We start from the raw sequence: 24,801 nt of genomic DNA, 5'->3' as shown, positions 1-24,801 counted from the left end.
CTGCTAGATCCTGGGTTATCCTTATTGTGGCTCCTTCATATCTGAATTGCTTTTTTTCTAGCAGCTTCCAGTATTTTTTCCTTCATCTGATGGTTCTTGAACTTGGTCAATATATTTCTTGGCGTTTTGATTTTAGGGTCCTTTTCAGTAGGTGATTGATGAATTTTTTCAATGTCTATTTTACCCTCTTTTCCAAAACGCCTGGGCAGTTCTCTTTGATAATTTCCTGGAAAATAGTGTCCAGGTTCTTTTGTTCCTCACATTTTTCGGGGAGTCTGATTATTCTCAAATTGTCTCTCCTGGATCTGTTTTCCAGGTCTGTTGTCTTTTTAATAAGGTACTTGACATTCTTTTCAATTGTTTCATTTTTCTGGTTTTTCTTGACTACTTCTTGGTTTCTCCTTGAGCCATTCATTTCTACTTGTTTGAGTCTAATTTTCAATGATGTATTTTCTTCACTCACTTTTTAAATATCTTTTTCTAATTTTGTTTTTAAGTGAGTTTTTTTCTTCTATGGAATTTTTTTCCTTTTCATCCATTTTATTTTTTAGAGAGCTGTTTTCTTTTTCCAGCTCACTAATTTTGTTTTTCAATGATTTGTTTTCTTTATCCACTCTGTCTTTAAATACGTGGAATGACTTCTCCAGGCTCTCTTTCCAAGCTTCCCTTTCCTTTTCCCATTTCTTTTCTAGCTCTCTTGTGAGAGCCTTTTTGATTTCCTCTATGAGAGTCTTATGTATTGAGGAGCAGCTCATATCCCCCTTAGGGGATTCCTCTGGAGCCAATCTGCTTTTAGTCTCCTCAGTGTTTGAAGTCTGCTCTCTCTCCATACAGGAGCTGTGGATGGTTAGAGCCCTTTTGAATTTTTATTCATTTTGTCAGAGCAGGACTCAAAGAAAACAAAGTGACAAACAATTGATCTGTTTTGGGGGGGATGGGGCTGGATGGTATTAACAGGCTTCCTCTACAGACTGGCGGGGGAAAGCAGCAGTGAGCCACTAACAGGACAGGGATGGCTGTGCTGCATCTGTGCTCTGAGGCTCTGAGAATGTGCTGAATCATTCTGGGTGGGGGTGGGGGTGGCCGGGTTCCCAGAGATGCTGGCTTTCCGGAGTTTTATTCTTTACCTCTGGTGTTTACACCCTCTCTTCTGCTTTTGGCTTGCTGCCAAGTCAGAAGGTCCACACTGGGCTAAAAGTCTTTTTGCAGAAATGGAAGAGATCATACCCCTCCCCCCTCTGGTCCAGGTTGTGTGAGCTGCCTGTCTTGTTCTGGCTGCTTGCCCTCAGTCTGAGCCCAGTCTGTTCGACCCTCCCCTGAGCAAAGACAGACCTTCTCTGGCAAATTTCAAGGATGTCTTCTGTTGGTGATTATTTGTGGGTTTCTTTTCTGGTCAAGCATTAACTCCGAGGCTTGTCATGAAGTAAGTCCTGAGAGAAAACATGGAGCTCAAGCAGCTGTATGCCTCCACACTGCCATCTTGGCCGGAAATCAAGTGGTTTTCTTAAACACCATTAATCAAATCTAATATTTTAAGGAGTTGTTTTCTTCAGACTATTTCTGTGTTTCCTTTTTCAAACTCTTCTGTAAAGCTCTTATTTACTTTCCCCATTTTTAATTCTTTTAAGAACCTTTTTGAATTCTATTGAGAGAGCCTTTTGAATTGGAGACCAACTCATATCTCCTTTTGAGGCTTCTTTTGGAGTGTTCTCTTCTGGACTTGTATTTTGTTTGTCCCTGTCTCCATAGAATTTCTATATGGTCAGAGCTCTTTTTTTTTTTTTTTTTTTTGGTTCATTTTTAAATGCTCCTAGGGCAAAGGGGAGATTGTCCTGAGCTTCTTCTACAGGGTGGCAGGGATTTTGCACTGACTTGGAGTCAGTGTTGCAGATTTCTTTCCTGCACTGGGTAGGCCTGGCCAAGTCCTGCTTGTTATTCTGGAGTTCAGGGGCTCACTCTTTGTCTTCTGCAGTTGCATTGGAAGTTTCACAGCTAGTGAATCCACTGGCTTCTGAACTAGAATAGAGTAAGCCAATGCTGCTGTATTTTGACTATGAGTCTCCTACTAGATTTCCTGTGGGGATTCTCTGCTCTGGGCCTCTCTCTACTGTATCTTCCCCTGCTCAATTGTGGCAAAACTTTTCCTGAAGTCCTTCCATGATATCTTCTTCTGGAAATTTGTTACACTCTAAATATTTGTAGGTTCTGTCACTCCAAAATCCATTCAGAGGCTTGATCTAATATTGATTTTGTGGGAAGTCAGAAAGAGTGCAGGCAAAGTCCTGTCTACTCTTTTCCATTTCAGTTTTGCCCCCCTGAAATTATTATAGTTTGTGATGTCATTTTTATAGTCTGTTCCCATTTTAAAAATGTAAATTATAATTTTCTTATTTTTATTTTTTTCCAACTTTACTTTTTTTTCCTTTATTTAAAATTTTTATTAAATCTTTTTATTTACAAAACATATGCATGGGTAATTTTTCTACATTGACCCTTGTAAAAACTTCTGTTCCAACTTTTCCCCTCTTTTCCCCTTACCCCTCTCCTAGGTGGCAGGCAGTCCAATATATGTTAAATATGTTCAAATACATGTTAAATCCAATATATATATATATATATATATATATATACACATATTTATACAGTTATCTTGCTACAGAAGAAAAATTGAATTGAGAAGGGAAAAAACCCGAGAAAGAAAACAAAATGCAAGCAAACAACAACAGAAAGCATGAAAATGCTTCGCTGTGGTCCACACTCAGTTCCCACAGTTCTCTCTCTGGGTGTAGATGGCTCTCTTCACCACTGAACAATTGGAACTGATTTGAATTATCTCATTGTTGAAAAGAGCCATGCTCATCAGAATTGATCTTCATATAGTCTTGTTGTTGCCTTATACACTAAGGTTCTGCTCATTTCACTCAGCATCAGTTCATATAAGTCTCTCCAGGACTCTGAAATCATTCTGCTGGTCATTCTTATGGAACAATAGTATTCCATCACATTCATATACCACTATTTATTCAGACATTCTCCAATTAATGGGCATCCATTCAGTTTTCAGTTTCTTGCCACTTACGAAAGGACTGCCCACTGTAATTTTCAATGACTCATTTCAATAGTATAGCTTTAACTTAAAGGAAAAGAAGTTACCAAAAATATAGGGGGAAAAATCTCATGTTTTTTAAATACCAAAATTTTTTGCCCAAAGGTTCCATATCTCATGAGTCAATGGTTTTGCCACTAGCCTTCTTGAGTAGTTTGTGTTTCTTTCAGGGCCAGGGACAAATATGAAGAATCTAGAATGTAGTTTTAGCACATTATGTAGCTAGATGTAAGCCTGGGTCAGGGACTCCCCCTTAGTCAGTGGCTTTTCCAAAGGACTCCTGAGCTTGGAGCTGATCCCCCACTTCATCCAATTCCCTTCTCAGGACTTATATCCTCTCTTTCCATTTGTTTGTTTGCCTCTTGGTTGCAGTTTCCAGTGGAAGAGGAGCTACACAAAATGATTTCTCTGACAGAGAAATTCCCATGTGCTTTTACCCGGTGGTTCTCAGGTTTCATGCCTTTTCTCCAAGTCTACGACCCTGAATACATGAAGGTGATACTGAGCAAGAAAGGTAAGAACAGCCTTTGATGGCCCCTTTAACCAATGATTAGTCAACCATTCAGCCAAAGACTTAGCTGATAGGATGGAGGAATGGGACAGCCACCAACCTGACCAAGCTATCTGTCAATGATTCCACAAAAAGTCTACAGGTCAGGTACCAGATTGGCACAAACTGTGCTCCAAAGGAGAGGCCAGGGAGCAGCCAGACCTGTCCTTCATGTCAATCCAGAGTGGAGATGCTTCTGTGCTCATTTGTTCAGTATCACTGGTGTTGGGCATTGGAGAGTCAGGGCATCTGGTGGGCTGGTGCTGGTACATGGCTGTTCATTGCCCTGCTTCTTTCTGGCCTGGGATGGAGGGAAGGGGAGGGGGAATTTCCCATAGCCTCAGGCTGAGATTTTAGAGCTTTTTTTTTTTCTCAACTGATTTTTCCCCCCTTCTTTTGTGAAACTGAGACCAATATTTCTAAACACACAGGATTTGGAAGAAGATAACCATTTAGATTAGCACCATTTATAGTAATAGCAGTAATGCACTTACAAAGCACTTGACATAGACAATTTCATTGGATCTTCATAGCCTGGGAGGTGGGTGCTATTCTTATGCCCATTTTATAAATGAGGAGACTGAGACAGAAGTTAGGTGACTTGCCAGGGTCACAAAATTGGAAGCATCTGAAGCCAAATCTGAGCTTATAGCTTCCTGACTCTGCTAGGTGCCACTTAACAAGTTTGAGTTGTCTCAATTTACAGAGAAGGAAATAGGGCCAGAAAGAAGAGGTTTGCTAAGGTCACCAGCTATTAAGGGGCAGACCCCGGGTTCCAGCCCAGGTTTCCTGACTCTTGTTCCCAAGTCAGTCTTTCCCAAGTTTGTGCCAGCTGTCTTTTCATATGTGTTCTGGATTCAGGGGACCCAAGACTCACCCGGGGTATCAGGGGTAGAGCCATGGTAGGGAGTCCCTAGGCACATTGTGATTATTCAGAAGCTGATATGCACTGGACAATCCAAGCAGGTCTGTCTGGGGTCACTGATACTTTGTGAATCACCGTCCAGCTTCTCAGAAAAAGATCTGGGGTTTTTAGGGGACCACAATCTCATGTGACAAAAGTAGCTGCCCAAAAAGCTGCTGAGTTCTTGGGCCACAAGTTCTTTAAGAACCTCCAGGATCCAGCAAACACACGCTGACCTTTGTCCTCACTAGTCTCATCTGGAGGATTGTGGTCAGTTCTGGCCACTATGGTCTAAGAAGAACATTGTCAAAGGGGAGAAATTCAGGGACTGAGGGGTGATTAGGGAGCTAGAGCAGAGAAGATGCTGCTGGGGGAATGGGAAGAGGGGGGAGACATGCCAGTAATTTTCTAAGATCCAGATAAATTCATGGGGATGACTGACTGGTCTTGCTGTTTGGCTCAGGAGTAATGAGGAGCAGCTTCAAGGAGGAAGATTTAGTCTTGGAGGCAGGAAGAACATTCCCCCAACCAATGTTGCCCAGAGCGAAGAGGGCTGCCTCAGGGGCTGATGGGACCCTGCGTCTCTGAACAGAGACCAGATCATACTCAACTGCGGTATGGGAAGGGAGATTCCCTCTGGAGTCTGCCCATGATTTGGACCAGAAACCTTGGGGATACCTCCCAGCTCTAACTAGGACTCGAGCTGAAGGATTACTTGCTCACCAACCTTGTATCTGCTGGACTAAGACTCAGTGATGTTTCTAGGGCTCTTTTGGATTAATGCTTCACCCAAGGGTCTTATTTAATCCTCACGATAATCTTGTGGGGTACGGATCACTACATGTGGGGCCGGCTTTCCAAGGAGTGATTCTGGGCCTGACTAGCCCAACCTATAAAATAGGAATAGTCACCCCTTTCCTTCCTGAATAAGACAATCAGGCAAACTTCCTTCCAGCTCCAGATCAATGACCTTGAGCTATCCTGCCACAGTCTCTTTATATGGCCTGCCTGGGCAAGGCCAAAGAGCTCAAGGGCTAAGGGCTTTTCTGGATCATAGGGATAGGCCCCAGCAGGCTCTCCTTCTTCCCTCTCACTCCCTTGTTATCATCACTAGGCTTCCTCAGGAGGAGACAGCAGAAAAGAGCATCGAGGAGCTTGGAGTCAGCCTCTCAGAGCCTCCTAGTCCCACAGACATGCACAAAGCAGCTCCCTCCTCACGGCCAGGGCCATGATCATTTCTGGGGGAGGGATTAGAATGGAATTAGAGGGGATGAGTCACAGACCCAGACCCCAGTGAGGCTCAGGCTAGGGGGGTTGGGCTGCAGACTTGGGACCAGTGGGGTCAGGCTGGGAGGAACTGGATAGCAGACTCAAGGAGCATTTTTTTCCTGGTTCAGTCAGGATACCAAGTTCAGAGATAAGGGAGGCTGGGGAGTAAGGAAGGGCAGTGATCACTCCAAATGGGGCTGCATCCTTGCTCTGCTCCCAGTCTATTTGTCTAATCTGGATCAAGCTCCCTCCTTTCTCTCTGGGCCTCAATTTCCTTCTCTATCAAATTAGGGGATTTGCACTAGATGGCCTCAAACTCCTCCCATCTCTGACACAACCTTTGTGTTCCTTCAGGTCTTCCCATTAAGATGTATCCTTGTCCTCCTGATGGGACCCCATTTGCCCCGTGTATGCGTGTGTGGGTGTGTATGTGTGAGCGTGTGTGAGTGTGAGTATGTGTGTGTGAGTGTGTGAATGTGAGTGTGAGTATGTGTGAGTGTGAGTATGTGTGTGTGAGTGTGTGAATGTGAGTGTGAGTATGTGTGAGTGTGAGTATGTGTGTGTGAGTGTATGAATGTGAGTGTGTGTGAGCGTGTGTGTGAGTATGTATGTGTGAGTGTGTGAATGTGAGTGTGTGAATGTGAGTGTGAGTGTGAGTATGTATATAAGATGCAGGCTGGTGGGAATGAGAGATCTCCTTTCTCTCTTGAGGTAACCGGCTCTCTCCTGGCTCCCATTTCAGACCCAAAGGCTCATGCGATCTACAGATTTCTCACCCCTTGGATCGGTACGTGTTTCTGGGCTCAGCTGAGGTCTCTAGAAGCTGGGAAAGTGCAGGCTGAGGGAAGGAATAGAGGAGGCCTAATGCACCGAGGAGGCTCATAGGAAACTGATCCTCCCAGAGCAGCTGGCTAAGGCTGACTGCAGCTCTTGGCAGTGGGAGCACTCTCCTACTCCATCCTGTGACCCTGGTCCCTATTTGGTTAGGGACACAGAGCCCCCATGGGCGTAGACAGCTCCCTCTTTAGGAGGGCACAAGGGCACATAGATCTACTTTCCCTTGACTTACATGTCCAAGGGTAGGATAAGTAATAGCTGATGTCTAGCTTGACAACCTGCTCCTTGAAACTTCCAGCAAAGGAACCTCCCCTCCCCAGACAGGCTTTCCATCTCACAGACCCAGGTCTGGGGCCCTCCATGCCTCTTTCTGCCCTCCTAACTCTGTCTATCTCTGGGGGTTTAGGGAAAGGGCTGCTGGTCCTCAACGGCTCAGCATGGCACCAGCACCGGCGGCTGCTGACCCCCGCCTTCCACAGTGACATCCTGAAGCCTTACGTGGCACTGATGGCTGACTCTGTCCGAGTAATGCTGGTGAGTCTCCCCCATGGTGTGCACACACGGATGTGTGTGTGTTCGCTCACATGATATATATTCACATACACAAAAGCACACACTTGTAAATCCACACCCAGATTCACAGACATACAGAAGAATAGCTGGCATTTACACAGTTCTTAAAGGTTTGTAAAGCACTTTGTAAATATTTTATTTGGATCCTCACAACAACATTGGAAGGTGGATGCTGTTGTTCTTTCCATTTTGTGGATGAGAAAACTAAGCAGAGATTACATGACTTATCCAGGTTCTCACAGCTGGTACATGTCTAAGGCTGGATTTGAACTCAGATCCTCCTGACTCAGACCCAGCAGTCCATGCACTCGGTCACCAAATTGTTAAATTACAAGCAATATGTGGATAGAGCATCAGCCCTGAAGTCGGAGGATCTGAGTTCAAATCTGGTCTCAGACACTTAATACTTCCCAGCTGTGTGACCTTGGGCAAGTCACTTAACCCCCATTGTCTCAGCAAAACAAATAAATATATAAATAAATTACAAGCAATATAATATACACAAGACGCACATGTGTGCCCTTGGACAGATGCATACCTGTACTCACTGACACAAAGAGACAGGATATGGACACAATCTTAGACCCATTTTCAGACACAGAGAGATAGAGTCCTCATGGGGTGTGTCAAGTCTCTCCTCATTGGCAACCTTCATAGTAGAGAGATGATCTTCTTGTGTATGAAGATTTGACCAGGAGAATCTCATTTGCTTTTAGAAAACTGGATAAACAAAGAGAAGGGAATAAGCATTTATTAAGCACCTACTATGTGCCAGGTACTGTGCTAAAGTGCTATATAAATAGTATCTCATTTGATCCTCACTATAACCCTGAGAAACTAGTATAACCTCCATTTTACAAATGAAGAAACTGAGGCAAACAGAGTGAAGTGACTTGCCCCCTATCACACAGCTTGTAAGTGTCTGACTCAGGTCATCTTGCCTCTAGGACTCCCTGACTTCTCAGTGACTAGATTGCAATGTTGTGGAATGGTCTCCTTTGATTTAAGCAAAGCATTTGATGAAGTCTCTTTTCAACTTCATTTTATGTTGTTATTCCCTCTCCAATGATCAGCCAAATTAGCTTTCTCTGTGTACTTACCTTTCTGTGCCCTGTCATATCTCACCCCTTCCACCATGCCTGGAATGTACCTTTTTACATCTACCTCAAAGAATCCTTTTCTTTTCTTTTCTCTGAGGCAATTGGGGTTAAGTGACTTGCCCAGGGTCACACGGCTAGGAAGTATGAAGTGTCTGAGACCAGATTTGAACTCGGGTCCTTCTGATTTCAGGGCTGGTGCTCCATCCCTCTGCGCCACCTAGCTGACTGGAAAGAATCTCTTTCTTAAGATCAAGTACCTCCTTCTACATGCAGCTCTTCTCATTCTCATCTGCCTCATCTAGCGAGCCCTTCATAGTTAACTACTTTGCATTCATGTCTTGATAGTTCTGCACTCATTCTTCCCCAGCAAGGAAAGATAGATCTCCTCTGAAGATTCTAGGGCTTCCTTTGACGGGGTAAGATGATTTTCTCTAATGGTGTTGGTCCCATTCTAATATATTTCCTATCTAAGGTTAACTACCAGTGATTAGCACCAGTTCCAACTAATTAGCATGTACAAAAGAGTATTTACTTTGAAGATACAGCAAACATAGGAGCGCAAACATAGCTAGGGGCATATGTTCTCCCTTCTCCCTAAGTTTCTATAGAACACTTTTCCCGTCAATTCACTTCTAAATATGGCATGACCAATGGCTGGCTGGCTGGGTTGGCATTTTTATTATTGCTGGTCTGGGCAGATCAGCTTGCCAAGATTTTGTTCCTCATTATCTAGCTTTTGCCAATTCCTACTATGAACCAGAACTCTGTTAGCTCATTCTCTGCCAACTGCCTCCAGTAGGACCTCATCAAGACTAATAACTGATTATTCATTAATTATAAAGGGTAGAGAGATGTGAACTAGATAATAGTTAAATAAATTAGCCACAGGTGGAAAGACTTGATTCTAAGAAATGTCATAAATGGTTCATCAATGTCAACTTGAAAAGAGACCTCTACTAGGGAGTATTTCTCTGAGTTCTGGCTCCCCAGAACCTCTAAGATCAAACAGAAAGTACTGTTTGGCATTCAAAGCCCTTAACCTGCCTCTTCCACTTTTTCTTCTTCTTTCTATCCTTCATAATTGGAGGCCAGCTCCAGTGAAAAGGATGAGTGTGGAAATGAAGCACACGAGCCAGGCGGGATTTTGTCAAAGCAGTCCATTTATTGATTGGAGAGCCAGAATTTATATAGATTCTTTGTGCTAGTGTTGCATAAACATCACATGTCTCAGGTGGCACTGTGTACATTCCAGGGTTAATGTATATCCCATCGACATTTCAGTTTGACATTAACTTTAAACAGTAACTAGCAGTAACAATGTACTTTTCAGTAACAATGTACTTTTCATAACAGAGCCAAAAATTGTATAGTTTGTGATGCCTTGTTCCTGTTACATGCATTCTTCACCAAGATTAGCCTAAATTTATCTCAAGTGAGTCTTTCATTCATTGTAATGGGAGATGGTGAGCCAATGTTTTGAATTGGGCCCCCTTACAAAGAGCCAGTCTTAAGTAAAACCTTTCTGGACATGGATTTATTCAATATTGGACCTCTACACCCATTCTTTGAGCCAGTGATACTTCTTTTCTCTGCCTTGAACAGGACTCCTCTTGACTGGACATTTTCCCTGCCTATGCTCCTTGTCTGGAACTCTTTCTCTTTAGCTCCAACTCCTGGCTTTCTTTGTTTCCTTCAATTCCTTGTTAAAATCTTACCTTCTAGAGGAATCCTTTTCAGATCTCTACTAGTACCTTCTCTCTGAAATTAACTCCTATTTATCCTGTCTATACCTCATTGGTCCATATCTGTTTGCATGTTGTCATTAGAGCAGAGATTTTTATCATTCTTTGTGTCTCCAGCACAGTTCCAGTGGACAATGAATGTTTATTGACGAATTGGCTGACATATATTGGAGGAGAGTCAAAATTGTAAAAAGATCTTGAAATATATGTTCATTTTTTCTGTGCAGAGTGCTGGGTACTGGAGATACAAATATAAAAGTGAGTACCTATTCTTGAGGAGTTTACATTCTATTGTAAGGAGGGTCACAACATATCAATTGAAAGAAAACATAGGATCTATAGAAAATTAATACAGAATGATTTTGATTATGATAGGTCTAAAAATTGGAGGTACTTGAGCTGAGCCTTGAACAGAATAAAAGATACTGAGAGATGGCTTTGGGGAGGAGGGCATTCTAGGGATAGAGATGACCTGTGCCAAGGTAGCAAATCATATACAGAGAGCATCAAGTAGCTCAGTTTGGACGGAGTATAGAAACTAGGATGGGGAGCAATACACAATTCAGTTTGGAAAGATGATGGAGCTTTAGATTGTGAAGTGTTTCAGTGCTAGAGGAGCTGATATTTTCTCCTAAAAACAAGCAGGTGTCTCTGAAACAGGGATGTGAAAAGTTTATAAATTAGATTTATCGAGTTAACTACATAGAGTTATAGATTAGGAATATCCATTTGGTAGCTCTGTGAAATGAATTAGAGAGGAGAGAGACTAGGGGAAGAAAGACCAATGAGCTGTTTATTGTGTAACTACATGAACATAGGAAGGGAAAGGAGACTGGACAACCTTGCAGCCTTTGCAATGAAAGAAAGGAAAGAAATATTTGTTAACTGTTTATTACACGCTAGGCATCGTGATAAGAGCTTCCATAAATGCTATCTCAAAATAAATCAACAGGTCACAGACTTACCATTCTTTGCCTGGGTCAGAACATGTCAGGAACATATTATTCTAGATGTCACATTTTGAGAAGGTCATTGGAGAACCGAAGAGCATCCTAGAGGACATTAGCTTGAATAGTGAGGAAACTGGAAGCTATGTCACGATGATCAGTTGTGGTATAGGGTGTGTTTAGGGAAGATTCTTTGGTGTGAAGACTTCTGAGATCTTTCCAGGGCTGTTTTTCCAGATGTCTGCTTGACATACCCAACTGTCACCTGTGGCTCCAAGAAGTTATATTATGTTCAGTGGCCATATTCTGGTAAACCATTTTAGTAGAGAGTCCAAACCAGGTTGAGGGTAAGCTGGAAGTTGCAAACCTATTGTGAATTAGAAGGGTGTCTACCCCAAGCAATGAAGATTTTCCTTGGTGGAATGGGAAGATGAGAACAATTTTGTCTCAATGCCATGAAGGCAGCTGAAGCAGGTGCTGTGGAGTTCTTAGAGCTTGGTCAGATATCAAAGATATCAAAGATGACAATGTCATCCACTGCTTCGTGGGCCATTGCCAGTCATTTTGACTTTTGTCCAGTGATTCTGGTGACTCTAGAAGAGTAAATGAGGCTGATGATTTCTTGCAACTCTGCATCATTTAAGTCCAATTTATGCACGAATCAAAAGACATCACCTCAAAGTCCTGTGGGGACAGGCAAGTGACAAAGCAGCAGTTGCAGCTATACTGGGAGCTGTAGTTACAACGTTGCACACAGTTGGCCTGGGCCATAGGGTTGTCTTGCTTACTGAAGTAAAGCAGCAATGGGATTTGGTATCCCCCCGGGTGTCTGGGCAGTATTTTTGAAGTATTGTGCCATTCACCTTCTGGTATGAGGAAGGGACTAGAAAAGGTGCCCTAAAATGGACTGCTTCACTTAATACTGATCTACTTACCATGGCATTTTGGGATTCCACCTGCAACTGAAACAACAAACACATCAAAAAATTTATGAAAATTTGCAAAGATGGTTCCACTAGCTATTGGTACATGGAATGTGTACACTTATGGACAACATAAAATCTTGTTGTGAGAAAACTCAGTAAGTGTTATATCCAAATAGTAGCCATAAGTGAAACAAGACTGGCAAATGATAGCCAGCTTACTGAAGTTGGAACTGAATACATGTTTTGCTGGAGTATCCACAGTAAATATTTGCTGTGAAGCTGGCAAAGGTTTTGCAATCAAAACTAATTTAACCAATAAGCTTCTATGCTTAGCAACAAATTGAATATCAGGCTCATAACAACGCAATTGCTACTTGCAGAAAAGTGCCTTCCACCATCATCAGTGCATATACTCCCACCATAATGAACTCTGATGAGATCAAAGAAAACTTTTATAAACTCCTGAAGATCTTTATCATCAATGTGCTGAAAGTGGCTTATGATTCTGACTGACTTCAATGGAAAAGTAGCCACACCCAACCAGATATGGCAGGAAATTCTGGGAAATGGAGTTAGAAACAGCAATATCCAGGGTCACTTACTATTGAAGATCTCATGACCTTCCCATCACCAACACTTCCATTTGCTTAAATTCAATAAAACTTTTTTGTTCTACCCTCAAAGCATTGGCACTTTATAGATTTATGTCATTGTGAAGAGAAGAGAAAGATAGGGTGTGAGAATGAAAAGTTAATGTGTAGTGCAGAGTGCTGGACTGATCATAGACTTATCTTCTCCAAGCTAAATATTCACATTCACCTAACGTACTGGTCCCATGGAAAGGTGACCATCAGAAGACTTAATGTCAACAGATTAGATTACTTTTTCCAAGGAGAAGCTTGTTGCTAACTTGGAGATAAAGATCAGCCAACACATGGTTGCCAACACTGGAGCAGAAAATGAGTGAGCAGTTTTCAGAGATTTTTGGGATATAGCACCAAAGAAAATGAGTGAGCAGTTGTCAAAGATTTTGGTGCATAGCATCTGGCTCAGAACACTTTCAAGCCTCAAGACTGGTTTGATGAAAATAATGGGGAAATTCAGAAAGCTGTTAAATGAAAAACAAGAACTCCACAGAGTTTACTATCAGGATATTTTATTTGTCTCTAAGAAGACAGCATTTTACTTTTATCAAAAGCAAAGTGCAAGCAAAGTTTATGTAGATGCAGGATTCTTGGTTCAATAAGAAGGCAAATGAAAGTGAGTTTTATACTATTTGTTGCTTTTTTTTTTGTCCTGTGTTTTCAAAGAGGATCATGACATCAGGAAGATGATGCCATGACATGAAAGTGACATGGATTTAAGTAAGAATGCGTTATGTAAGGTCACCAGCCTCCCTTTCTCCTCCAGAGCCATTGTTCAGTGCCCAGATAATAGATCAAGATTAATGGAGATGGTCCTGGAAAGATGATCTTCTAATTAAGAGTCAACATGGCTTTAGAAAGGGCTGGGGTGTGTTGATATAAAGCCCTACACTTCAGGAGAAATGCTAGGCACAGAAGCCTGTACACAATGTTCGTTGACCTTTGATACTGTCAGTCACATGAAAACTTATGGGGAAATTTGATTGCCCAGAGAAGTCCATCAATATTGTATGTCTGTTTTAGGTTGGCATGTTTGCATGGATCCTGGATAATGGATGATGTTATTATGCTTTCCTGACCACCAATGGAGTGAAGCAGTGTTGTATGTTTGCTTCCATGTTTTTTAACATGACATTTTAGGAATGTTGTCAGATGCTTTCAATGAGGATGAAATTGGTTTTAAGATTAACTTCTATACTGATGGTAAATAATTTAACTTGAAAAGGCTATAAGCCAAAACTAAAGTGGAAGGGGAGCTTTTTGAAAAGTGTGAGAAAGAGACTGCCTACCAAATGAGTCAAGGTTTACAGAGCCATTGTGCCAATTTCATTATTATATGCCTGTGAAACCTGAACAGCATAGTAGTGCCATGCCAGGAAACTGAATTGCTTCCATCTGAATTATCTTTGGAAAGTTCTAAAGATCACCTGGCAGGACACTGAAGTCCTTTCATAAACTAAACTGCCAAACATCAATACTTTATTGCAGAGAGTACAACTTTAATGGGATGGCTATGTTGTTTGCCAAAAGTATATTGGCCTAAAAGACTGTTTTACAGAGAACTCACACAGAAAACACTTTTGTGGAGGCCAGAAGAAGCAACATGAGGACACTCTTAAGGTCTCCCTGAAGAACTCTGGATTCAATTGCATGACATGAGAAACACTGGCAAATAACTTCTCAGCATGGCATGTCAAAGAAGGCTCTGTGCTCTATGATAAAAACAGAATTGAAGTAGCTCAAAAGAAATGTGAGATGTACACATTCAGAGACATCTTCACTATAAAGACTTAAGTGGACTACTTGTGCCTGATCTGTGGTAGAGCATTCCAAACTTGTATTGGTCTGAGCAGTCACAGTTGAGCATACTGTACTTTGATCTTGACCTCATGATATAATTTTGTTCTTATTCGAATGAAAGATCATCATGTGCCAGGCATTGTGATAGGAGTTTTCAGGAATGTTTCAACAGATAGAAGGTTCAATTTAAATCAATAGGTGATAGCCTTGCAATTCTCTTTTTGGGGAAGATTATGTCAGGAATATAGGGTTCCATTTTAGTCAGACACTCTTAAAAGTGGTTAAGTGTAATATTCTTTTTTTCTAAAATTACAATCGTTCTCTGGAAGCAGGTTTCTTCAGGCAGCCTTAGTTTCAGTTCAGCTCAATAATCCCAAAATGCAGCCAGGAGTTAAAGTTCAGAGCCTTTATTGTGTCCTTCAAAATCCTGAATCTTTTCCTGGGGCCTGGTTAGCTTTAGTAGAGGCCTATCTCTCTTCTTGACTCCTGAGAGCTCTTGGCGGAATCCAAAGGTTTGTCCTTCAGCCTCCAGCCTCTCATCCTCCGCTTCCAAGAGTGGGATTGTGGATTTCCCAGAAGTCAATCCTAGTTGTGAATCTCCCAAAGTCCTCTTTGTCCCTGAATCTCCCGATGTCCTTTCCTCCAAAGTCCCCTGAAGTTCTCCCGGGAAGTCCTATCCTTGACTGAATCCTGACTCTCAATCTTCCCACTGAATCCTGGCTCTCCATCTCCTCTCAGTGAGCTTGTCCTTTTATGTGCTCTCTAAAGTTGTAAAGTCTAATGTGTGGACCAATGAGCGAACTCCTTTAAAGGTTTGAACTCCTTTAAAGGCGTGAACTAAGTACATAAGTACCCTGTGAGAAACCTAACAGTTAAGAAACTGGAAGGCCTGTTAGAAGACCAAGTTGAAAGAACACAAATGTTGAGCCTGGAGAAATGACTCCATGGTGGGGGAGGGCACGAGAGGTGCCTTCAAATATCTGTAAGATTGTTATGTGGAAGAAGAATTAGCCTTGTTCTGCTTGGTTCCAGAGACAAGAATCAGGGGCATCTGCAAAGAAGCAGATTTAGTCTGGATGTCAGGAAGAACTTTCCAATAATCAAAGATGGCCCAGAGTAGAGAGATTGAGGGAGTCCTTCTCAATGGAAGTTTCCAAACAGAGGCTGCATGATTACTTATCAGCAGTACGGTACAGTAGACTTTTTCTGGAGTCCACCTTATGGTTTGGGCCAGAAAGCTTGTGGGATCCCATCCAGCCCAGTGATTGTGTCTCTATCTAAAGATTTATAATTGAGCTCAGCAGTCTGAAGTTTAATAGAACAAAACTCACTGACATTTCTGGGCTCCTACAAGTCAATGCTTTACCCATAGTAGGGTCTCATTTGATCTTCACATCATTCTGTGAGATAGGGGCCAGATATAGAAGAAGAAATGGAGTTTCAGGGAGGTGAAGGGATTGTTTTACCAAGGCAACACACTGATTAGTTATCCAAGGTGAAGATTTGAATCTAGGCTTCCCTGACTCCATCTTTCTGTCCTTTATACTCAGCCTTCTATCCAGTTTATTGTCCTTTTGGTATTTGCACCCCCCCCTCTCCTTAGCACTTCTCCTATTCTCTACACTTCCTCAAAGATATTTTGGAGAAGACCATATCCTACCTTACTAGTTAGAAATCAGGGTTCCTCTTCCATCCCTAGGATCTCCTCTTTTAATTGGGGACCAACTGGAATCTAGTGATCCAAGATTTATTGACTGCAAGTGGCAGAAATATGAACATATGTAATCTCAATTACTACGTCATCAGATCTTTGGACAGTAGAGTATGTCTCTGGCAAACTCCAGGATTTCCATACCTTGGCTTACGTGTCTCTTTTTCTTCTTTAGACAACTCTGAACTAGTAGCTACAACTTCTCCAAGTGTATTTCTGGCATTGAAGAGAAATGTAATAAAATGAGACCATTGTAGAGTGCCCAGAATTGCCAAGTCCCAGAGTTGAAGCACTTTATTTTAAGTCTTCTTGAATCAGATTAAGCTGGCAGAACATGGGCCAGCAATATCCCTCTACCATCTAATTCCCATATTGATTCAGTCATCACTTATGGTTAGCCCAGATTATATTTAGGGAAATGTAGTCTGTGTTTCTTTCATCTTTCCCCATTAGATTTGAAAGCAAGGACTTTTGGCTTTTTTTGTGTCTCTGATGTTTACTTCATACAGTGAATGGTACATAGTAGATGCTTGAAAAATACTTACTGCCTGAATAGCTGACTGAAGGACTTTCTGGAAGAGGGGAGCTTTGATCAAGATTATCAATTCTTTTTTTATTTTAGGACAAATGGGAGAAGCTCAGTGACCAGGGTTCGAGCCTGGAGATCTTTGAGCATGTCAGCTTAATGACCTTGGACTCCCTCATGAAATGTGCCTTCAGCCATCAGAGTAACTGCCAGATGGATAGGTTAGTAGAGGGATTTTTGAGAGACTGTCCATAAAGAGAGCTTAGTGAATTATGCTAGTAATGATCCCAGGTATTCTGACGGAGCCCTCCCTTTCTTTCAGGAATAGAAACATAATTTTATAAAGCAGGATGTCCCCAAAGTCTTAGTACAAGTGTTCAGCTATAATCGCTTGTCATAGTTTAGCAAATCATCTTTAATTCATTCATTCAACAAGCAACTTGCAAGCAAACCTTCTTAGAAGGAGCTCACAAACTATCAGACAGGCAATAAATAAACAAAAATACCTGTCCTCAAACAGCAGAATAGGATGTCTTTGTGGCCTGAGTAGATATGAGGATGAAGAGAGTATTATGTTGATTGATCATTATGCTAATAAAGGGTAAGAACAAGAAGCATAATGCTCTAAAGTGCATCATTCCAGGTCTCACCCAATCCTTGTATATTCCCTAACTTTGTCTGTAGGGAGAACAGGGTTCTTCTCTAAATTTTAACTTAGTTTCCCTTTAGAAATGAGTTGGGTCTTTTGTAAGGAGGACATGGGATTTAATGTGGTGCGTTGTTTTTATTGGGGAAAGCCTAATAAGGGTTTCTCATTCTGATAGGCCAAAGACTTCAGATTAAAGTATTGTTTTAATATTGTTTTGTAACATATAGCCTAAAGAAGGAAGAGTTGGGAAATAAAGTCAGTATGCACAAAAAGGGCATGGAACAAGTTGCCTGAATGAATGGACTAGTCATAGGAGAACATGGGGAGGAGAGAAAAAGGCCAAGGAAAACTCACAAGGAAATTAGGAATCAGGAAGAAGATAAATAGGAGATTACTGATTATAAATTCTGCGAGGACAAGGGACCATTTGATTTTTGTCTTTATATCTCCAGCATCAGCATAGTGCATGGAATGCAAGAAGCACTTAACAAAGCTTGTTGAATGAGTGAGCAATTCAAAAGGAGAGAGGAAACTTAATACAATTCAAAGGGAGAGAGGGAAGGAGAACCAGGACACTAGATTCACTCACCATCTTTGAGAGTGTTTTCAGTAGAGTCTGGGATGGAAGCCAGATCTATGGGTTGCAGGTGAAGCGGAAGAAAGAATAGAGTGTAGACAGTTTTTTAAATGAAGGGATGGAAAGTGATGGGAAGAAAGATTTGGAGAGATGACAAGGTTGAAGGAAAGCTTTTTTAATGAAAAGGGATCTGAGCTTCTGAGTATAGGAGGAAGAGCCAAAGGGAAGGAGAACCAGGAGTTTAGATTTATTAGTCATCTCTCAGAGAGGGTTTTCAGTGCAGTTTAGGATGGAAGCCAGATCTACAGCTGGTAGATGGAGCTGAAGAAAGAATGGAAAGTGTAGATAGTTTTTAAAATTGGAATTGGAGGGATGAAAAGTAATGGGAAGATAGATCGAAGATATGATAGAGTTGAGGGAAAGTTTTTTTATGCAAGGAGATCGTAGTATGCTTCTGAGTATAGGGGAAGAATCAATGAAGAGGAAAAAAAAGAGGGACACACAGAGAGAAGAGAAACAAAGAGACAGCAAGAGAACAGAGAAAGGGAGAGAAACACAGAGAGATACACAGAGACAGAGAGACAAAGAAAGAAACAGAAGACACAGAGAGGCAGAAAGCCAAAAGTGGAAGGGGAGAGAGAGACACACACACAGAGACATAGACAGATGAAGAGAGATAAAGAAAAGAGACAGAAGGTGAGATAGACAAAGCAATGGGGAGAGAAAGAGAAGAGACACACACAGAGCAAATAGACACAAAGAGACAGAAAGAAAAAGGAAAGGAAAATAAAGGAAAGAAGAATGAATATTGGAGGTTAGAGGGGTGTAAGATGGAAAGAGTGACAGATGAAAGGAGATAGGTAAGAGATAGGAAAGAGAGAAATGGAGACAAGAGAGAAATAAGGAGAGAGGAAGAGAGAAGACATGATGCTAGAGTTCAATACTGGCTAGAGGAGATGGGGAATACCGTTGTGTCATGAGAGCAAAGATTTCAGGTTGGAAGATACCCTAGAAGTTATTTAGTTCAACCTTCTCATTTTGACAGATGAGAAAATGAGACACAGAGAGGTTCAGTGACTTATTCAGTCACACAATTAGGAGGTTTCAAAGCTGGAACTTGACTGAGCTCCTTAGATTGCTAAGGCAGGTTTTTTCACTCCCTAGTTGGATGCCTAATTCACTCCCTAGTTGGGTGCCTTGAGAACTAGTTGAGTAGCTAGCTCCCCAGGAGATGATGATGAGTTAGCTAGGCATTTATACATGAAATGCTGCTGTTAACTTTGTCTCTTTCCTCTTTCACACTATCCAGAATCAGTGCCCAGGTCCTGCTGATTCCCCTTCAGCCAGAGATCTGCAGTCACTAGGTTTTTGTCTATGGAGCTGTGATGGCCACCCCTGAGAGATGTGTGATGGAATGCTCTAGGGGGTCTTGTTTAGTTCAAGGTTTAGAGAACAGGACAGATGGCTCCAGGGCTGATGGAATAAGGCTGAAAAAGAGCACAGTCAGGAGAGAAAGAGGAAAGAGTAGGTTGCAGGGGATGCTAGGTGTGGCACAAACTCACTTTGGAGACACTTCAGAGTGAGGTTGAAGGTCATGCTCTCTCTCTTCTGTCTCTCCTTCCCTTCAGGAACTCAAACTCCTACATCCAAGCTGTTCATGACCTAACCTACCTGCTGACTTCTCGAATAGAGAATGGATTTCTCCACAGTGATATCATCTACTGGCTCAGCCCTGCAGGCCACAGAACCCGTAGGGCTATCCAAAGGTCCCATCGGTACACAGGTATTGTTTACCTGTGCAGGTCTATCTTGATGATCTCAGTGTACAATCAACACCCCAGAAGTTCACAGACTCCCAGATGGAGAAGGAACCTTTGGGAGGCCCAGGATAGAACAGATCTTAGACATCACTGAGTCAATTTGAGCCCACGGAAGAAGTAATCTGTTTAAGTTCATACAGGTGGTGGGTGTCAGAGTCAGGATTAAAGGCCTCCGATTCCAAATCCAGTACACCCATTTATTAGTCCAGACATATTCACATATCCCCATCTGTCTCTTTTTCCCTCTCATCCCTTTCATCTCCCCAGATCCTAGTGTTTATTCCCTTTGTCGTCCTTTATATAATTCAATCACTCTCTTCACATCCTGCACTCCATTCTTCTACCTCTTCCTTCCTATTCCCCTGAATTCCTCTTTCCCTCTCCACCTCTTCCCCATTCTCCCCATCTTTTCCCTCTCTCCTCTCTCCATCCTCTTCAGCCTCCTTCCTCCCATCCATCCCTTGAATCAGTATCATTCACACACACAAAAGTTTTAGAAAAGACTTGAAGCTAAGCCAACACAAGGAATCTAGTCTCAGTCTCAATCATCTCACTTAAACACACATTCTGAAATACTCAGAGATAATGCCTGAGATGAGAGTCGAGGAGAGCCCAGAATTTTCTAAAAATCTCCCTCATACCAAAGTACACAGAAACCTGTATATTTATTCAAGCCCAAGCAGGCACTTGCATGTGCTCAGACTTTCTCATATGTTCACAAACATGTGTGTGCAACCCAAGGGGTGGATCAGGAAACAGCAGGCATATCTCTATTTCTGGTACATGGAGAACCTTGCCAACCAAAGAGGAAGACCACAGTTCCTGAAAATGAGCTCACCCCCATGTCTTCCGCCAAAGACTTCTCACATATTTTCTCCAGTCAACTCTCCTTTTTGCTGCTGAGGTCAAAGCTCTGGTGCATCATTCTCACTTCCAGGCAATATAAAAGCCTACTGGAAGAAGAGAAGGGAAAAAAGAAGGAAAGGAAAGAAAGAAGGAAGAAAGAAAAAAAAAGAAGGGAGAAAGGATGAATGGAAGGAGAGAAGGAAGAAAGGAAGGAATGAAGGGGAAAAGGAGAGAAGGAAATAGGAAGAGAAGGAAGGAGGGAAGAAAAGGAATAAAAGAGGGAGAGAAGGAAGGAAGGAGGAAAAGAAGAATTGAAGGGAGGAAGGGAAGGAGGAAAGAAGAAAGGAAGGAAAGGAATGAAGTAGTGAAAGAGGGAAAGATGAAGGAGGAAAGGAAGGAAAGAAGGGAGGGAAGAAGGAAGGGATGAAGAAAACATGCATTTATTTAGCATGCACAATATGCCAAGGATTGTGCTAGGTGTTGAGGATATAATACAAGCAAAAAAGAAAGATAGTTCCTGCACTCAAGAAATTTACATTTTAATGCATAAAGACAACATGTAAAAGGAGGCTGAAAAATGGGGGAAGGGGAAGAAGGGGAGATAAAGGTATTTGAGAGGGAACATGATTTTAAAGTCTGGAAAGTAAGGAAGAGGAAGCGAATGAAGGCTTGGCAGCTTGTGTCCTTTCACAAAGTGCCTATAATTTAGCACTCTCCTTTCTAAGAATTTCCCCTGCTGATCCTGTCAGACAACTGTCTGACAGAAGAAAGAGAAAGGAAAATATTTCTAGACATACATAGCTATTTCCCAGGAATTTGGGGATTCCTGCTCTATGACTATAATTTGCTTTCCTGGAGCAGATCAAGTGATTCAGAGGAGAAAGCAGCAACTCCAACAAGAAGGAGAACTGGAGGGCATCTCCAAAAAGAGACACTTGGATTTCTTGGATGTTCTCCTCTGTGCCAAGGTGAGCATTATGGGATCTTGGGGCTCCTCCCATGGGAAAAGGGTTGAGTGCAGAACTTGTCCCTGCCCTATTAACTTAAGTACGAACACTTATCATTAGTGTTTATTTTAAACATCTCGGAACTGGAAAGAATCCAGAGAGTGTCTACTCTACACTCATTGCAATGCATAAACTTACTCTACAGCAAGACTTTAAAAAATTTTAAATTAAATTATTTTAGATTATAAACATACATTCATTTTTTTACATATTTCCATACAAGTCATGTTGAGACAGAAAAAATCAGAATAAAAAAAAGAAAAACTATGAGAAAAAAAAGAAGAAAAAAGGTGAAAATAGTATGTACTGACCCACATTCAGTCTCCATAGTTCTTTCTCTGTATGTAGATGGCATTTTTTATCCAGTGTTTATTGGGATTGCCTTGGATCACTGATGCTGAGAAGAACCAAGTCTATCATAGTTGTTAAACAAGATTTCTTAACATTTTAGTACATCTTTATTTTCACTCATGTCTGGTTTCCTTTAGAATTTCCTTTAGAATCTCTATGTTTTATTTTGTGCATTCTGGGAAGGGGTCCATAGGCTTCAGCAGATGACCACAGGGAAGATTAAAGATCCTTACTCTCCAGTTTCTTTGACAAGTTGTGATTTCATTGTTTGCTCTAAGACCACTTGACAGGAAGCCTCCTCCTCAGGCTTCCCATTCCTTTGTTGGACAGTTCTCATTTTTAGGAGTTTTATCCTTCCCTCAGGTCAAAATGTCTCTCAGTGACCCCCATCCATTGGTCCTTATGTGGGCCCCTGTGACTAAACAGAGCAATTTATATTCTCCCATATGGTGACCTTTCAAATATTAAAAGAAGGTAACTATCTCTCCTACCTTTAGTCTTCTAGAGGGTGAACATTCTTAGCTTCTTTAAGCAGTCCTGATATGGTGTAGTTTCAAGTCCTACTCATTCTCCTTGGTTGCCCTTCTTGAGATTTTCTCTTCAATTCCTATAAGTGATCACCATATTCTAGATGGAGTTTTATCAGAGCAGAAGTAATAAGACTTTGGCATCTTTTGTCTGCATGTTAGATTTCTATAGTGGACCATAAACTAGATATACCCATATAATCCAGCTAGGTAGAAGGCCTCCAAATATGACTAACAAGAAGGACTTTTCTTTACTCAGACAGAGAGTGGGGACAGCTTGTCAGTTGAGGAGCTGAGGGCTGAGGTGGATACATTCATGTTTGAGGGCCATGACACCACTGCCAGTGGCATTTCCTGGGTCCTGTATGCCCTGGCCACACATCCTGAGCATCAACAGAAATGCCGGGAAGAGATAAGGAGAGTCCTGGGGAATGGGGACTCCATCACCTGGTAAGTATTCAAGAGAATGAAGGAAAGAAGTTCTCTTATAGAGCATCCTCTGTCCTCTTACTGGCTCCATGCAAAAAAAAAAAAAAAAAAAAAAAAAAAAAGTTGATTTTTGTGATTGTTGTGGGATAGGACAAAAACTTGGTATGCTGGTTTCAGCTGACTTTTAAGATGATTGGAATCCTGCCTGCTCCTGTATATATTTTTTTGATTCTCTTTTGGAATGAATCAGTCAGTTAACTTGCATTTATTTATTGCATTTTACCCACTTCTTATGTGTGTTAGGCGTTATGTTCTAGGCGTTATGTATACAAAAACTTTTGTAACAGTCCCTGACCTCAAGGAGCTTAAATTATAAGTAATAAAAAAAAGAGTATGTGGGTTTATGGTCTCTCCACTCACATAGGACCACCCACCCTGATTCAGACCCTTTCACCTCTGTCCTGGACTCCTGCAATGGCTTTCTAATTGATCCTAATATCTCAAGTCTTAATCTACCAACCTGATCTTCCTGAAGCACAATTAGAACCATGTTTTCCCCTCCCCCTGTTCAATAAAGTCTAGTGAGATGAAAGATACAGGATACAAAGCACAATATAGAATTTGGTAATCTGATTTCTTATTGAAGGAAAGATTAGGGACTTTCCAAGCTGAGAAGAGGAGAGCAAGTAAGTAGAATTTCCCCAAATATTTGCAGGAAAACAACAAAGGGAATCAGTTCACAAAAATTCTCATAGTTCTTCCATTTGATCCTCGGCGATATGGATCAATGTGTATAAGCCCAGCTGATAAGGTTTTTTAATATCATTACCAGCATTATGCACCAAGAAAAGAATACTGGCAAGGACCCTTGCAAATAATTTAGGACAGCAGCTAATATAAAGTCTAAATATAATAATGTATAAAATAAAGACAGTTCACTTTCCTATGGTGATTAATATAGAATTCTCCTACAACCATGTGAATTAGGCAATCCCATGTGTCCCAAATAAAAATCACTGCCACAAAGAAAGAATTGTTTGGGGGCTGCTGATCCCCAAGGATATTTAATTCTTCCAAAGTTCCAATCATTTTTATAGTATGAATTTATACAGAAGTTTGCATCATACTTAGTTGGCCAAAAAATGCAGTAACACTTTTTTTGTCTCTAATTTCATTAAGGAGGAAGGTTTAAGCACAAATAAGAGGGTCTCATTTAGTAATATCAGGAAAAGTAAAAGTCAATCTAAATATCTTCAAATCTCATAAATCTTCAGGATCATTAGGATCTGACTTCTTGGTGACATAGAAATGAACACATATAAGGGGAACACTAAGTATAAACAACAGTCCTAAATATAATGGCATCAAAAGTTCCATCAAATTTGAAAATAACTTGTTATAAAGTTGGGTCAATTATATTGGTCTTGACATATAAATATTTTCCTACAAATACTATAGGAAAGGGAGCAAAAATCCCTCTCAAAGATGATATTTTAGGATGTTCAGAATCAATGGGTGTGAGAGAATTTCACTTTAAGCAGTAGGGAATACAATCCATCAGTCAGGGTATGATGACAAACCTAGCATCCATAGTTCTTAATTGCTCTAAGATGATACAGAGCACTTTCTACATCATCACGAAGTTTACTAACAGCATTAAGTGTTTTCCAGTCCTCTTGGAAGAAGTGGATTTGAAAAGAATAACCAGTAATAACATCAAAGTTAAGCAACAACAAGGATATGACTAAGATTTCAAACATACTTTGAGTATGATTGTGAGGCAAAAAGCAAATGGTATTGCAAAAAAATGTCCATTTTCCCATCCTAAAGAATCAAATCAAAGTTGTTGACTAGCCATTGATATTGAAATTGGAAATAGCATTAAAGAAAAAAATATAGAAAGAGCCACCAGACTAGGTCAAGCACCCATCCACTCACATCCATCCATCCACCCATGCCA

The 24,801-nt window shown here is 41.2% G+C and overlaps 1 protein-coding gene across 3 annotated transcripts in view; it reads left to right on the top strand.

Moving 5' to 3' along the window:
* Window positions 1-24,801, top strand: part of LOC141541684 (cytochrome P450 4A11-like) — a 72,331-nt gene that overhangs the window by 14,488 nt on the left and 33,042 nt on the right. For all 3 annotated transcript variants that reach the window (XM_074266022.1, XM_074266020.1, XM_074266021.1), the window contains exons 2-8: window positions 3,479-3,620; window positions 6,572-6,616; window positions 7,073-7,200; window positions 16,732-16,856; window positions 19,490-19,644; window positions 21,389-21,495; window positions 22,672-22,862. In XM_074266022.1, the coding sequence (XP_074122123.1) occupies window positions 3,479-3,620; window positions 6,572-6,616; window positions 7,073-7,200; window positions 16,732-16,856; window positions 19,490-19,644; window positions 21,389-21,495; window positions 22,672-22,862 (893 nt within the window). The remainder of the gene's footprint in view (window positions 1-3,478; window positions 3,621-6,571; window positions 6,617-7,072; window positions 7,201-16,731; window positions 16,857-19,489; window positions 19,645-21,388; window positions 21,496-22,671; window positions 22,863-24,801) is intronic.

The sequence above is a fragment of the Sminthopsis crassicaudata genome, chromosome 4 (genome assembly GCF_048593235.1).
Source record: "Sminthopsis crassicaudata isolate SCR6 chromosome 4, ASM4859323v1, whole genome shotgun sequence".
In the NCBI taxonomy this organism is placed as follows: Eukaryota; Metazoa; Chordata; class Mammalia; order Dasyuromorphia; family Dasyuridae; genus Sminthopsis; species Sminthopsis crassicaudata.
This window is presented reverse-complemented; position numbering and strand designations above follow the sequence as displayed.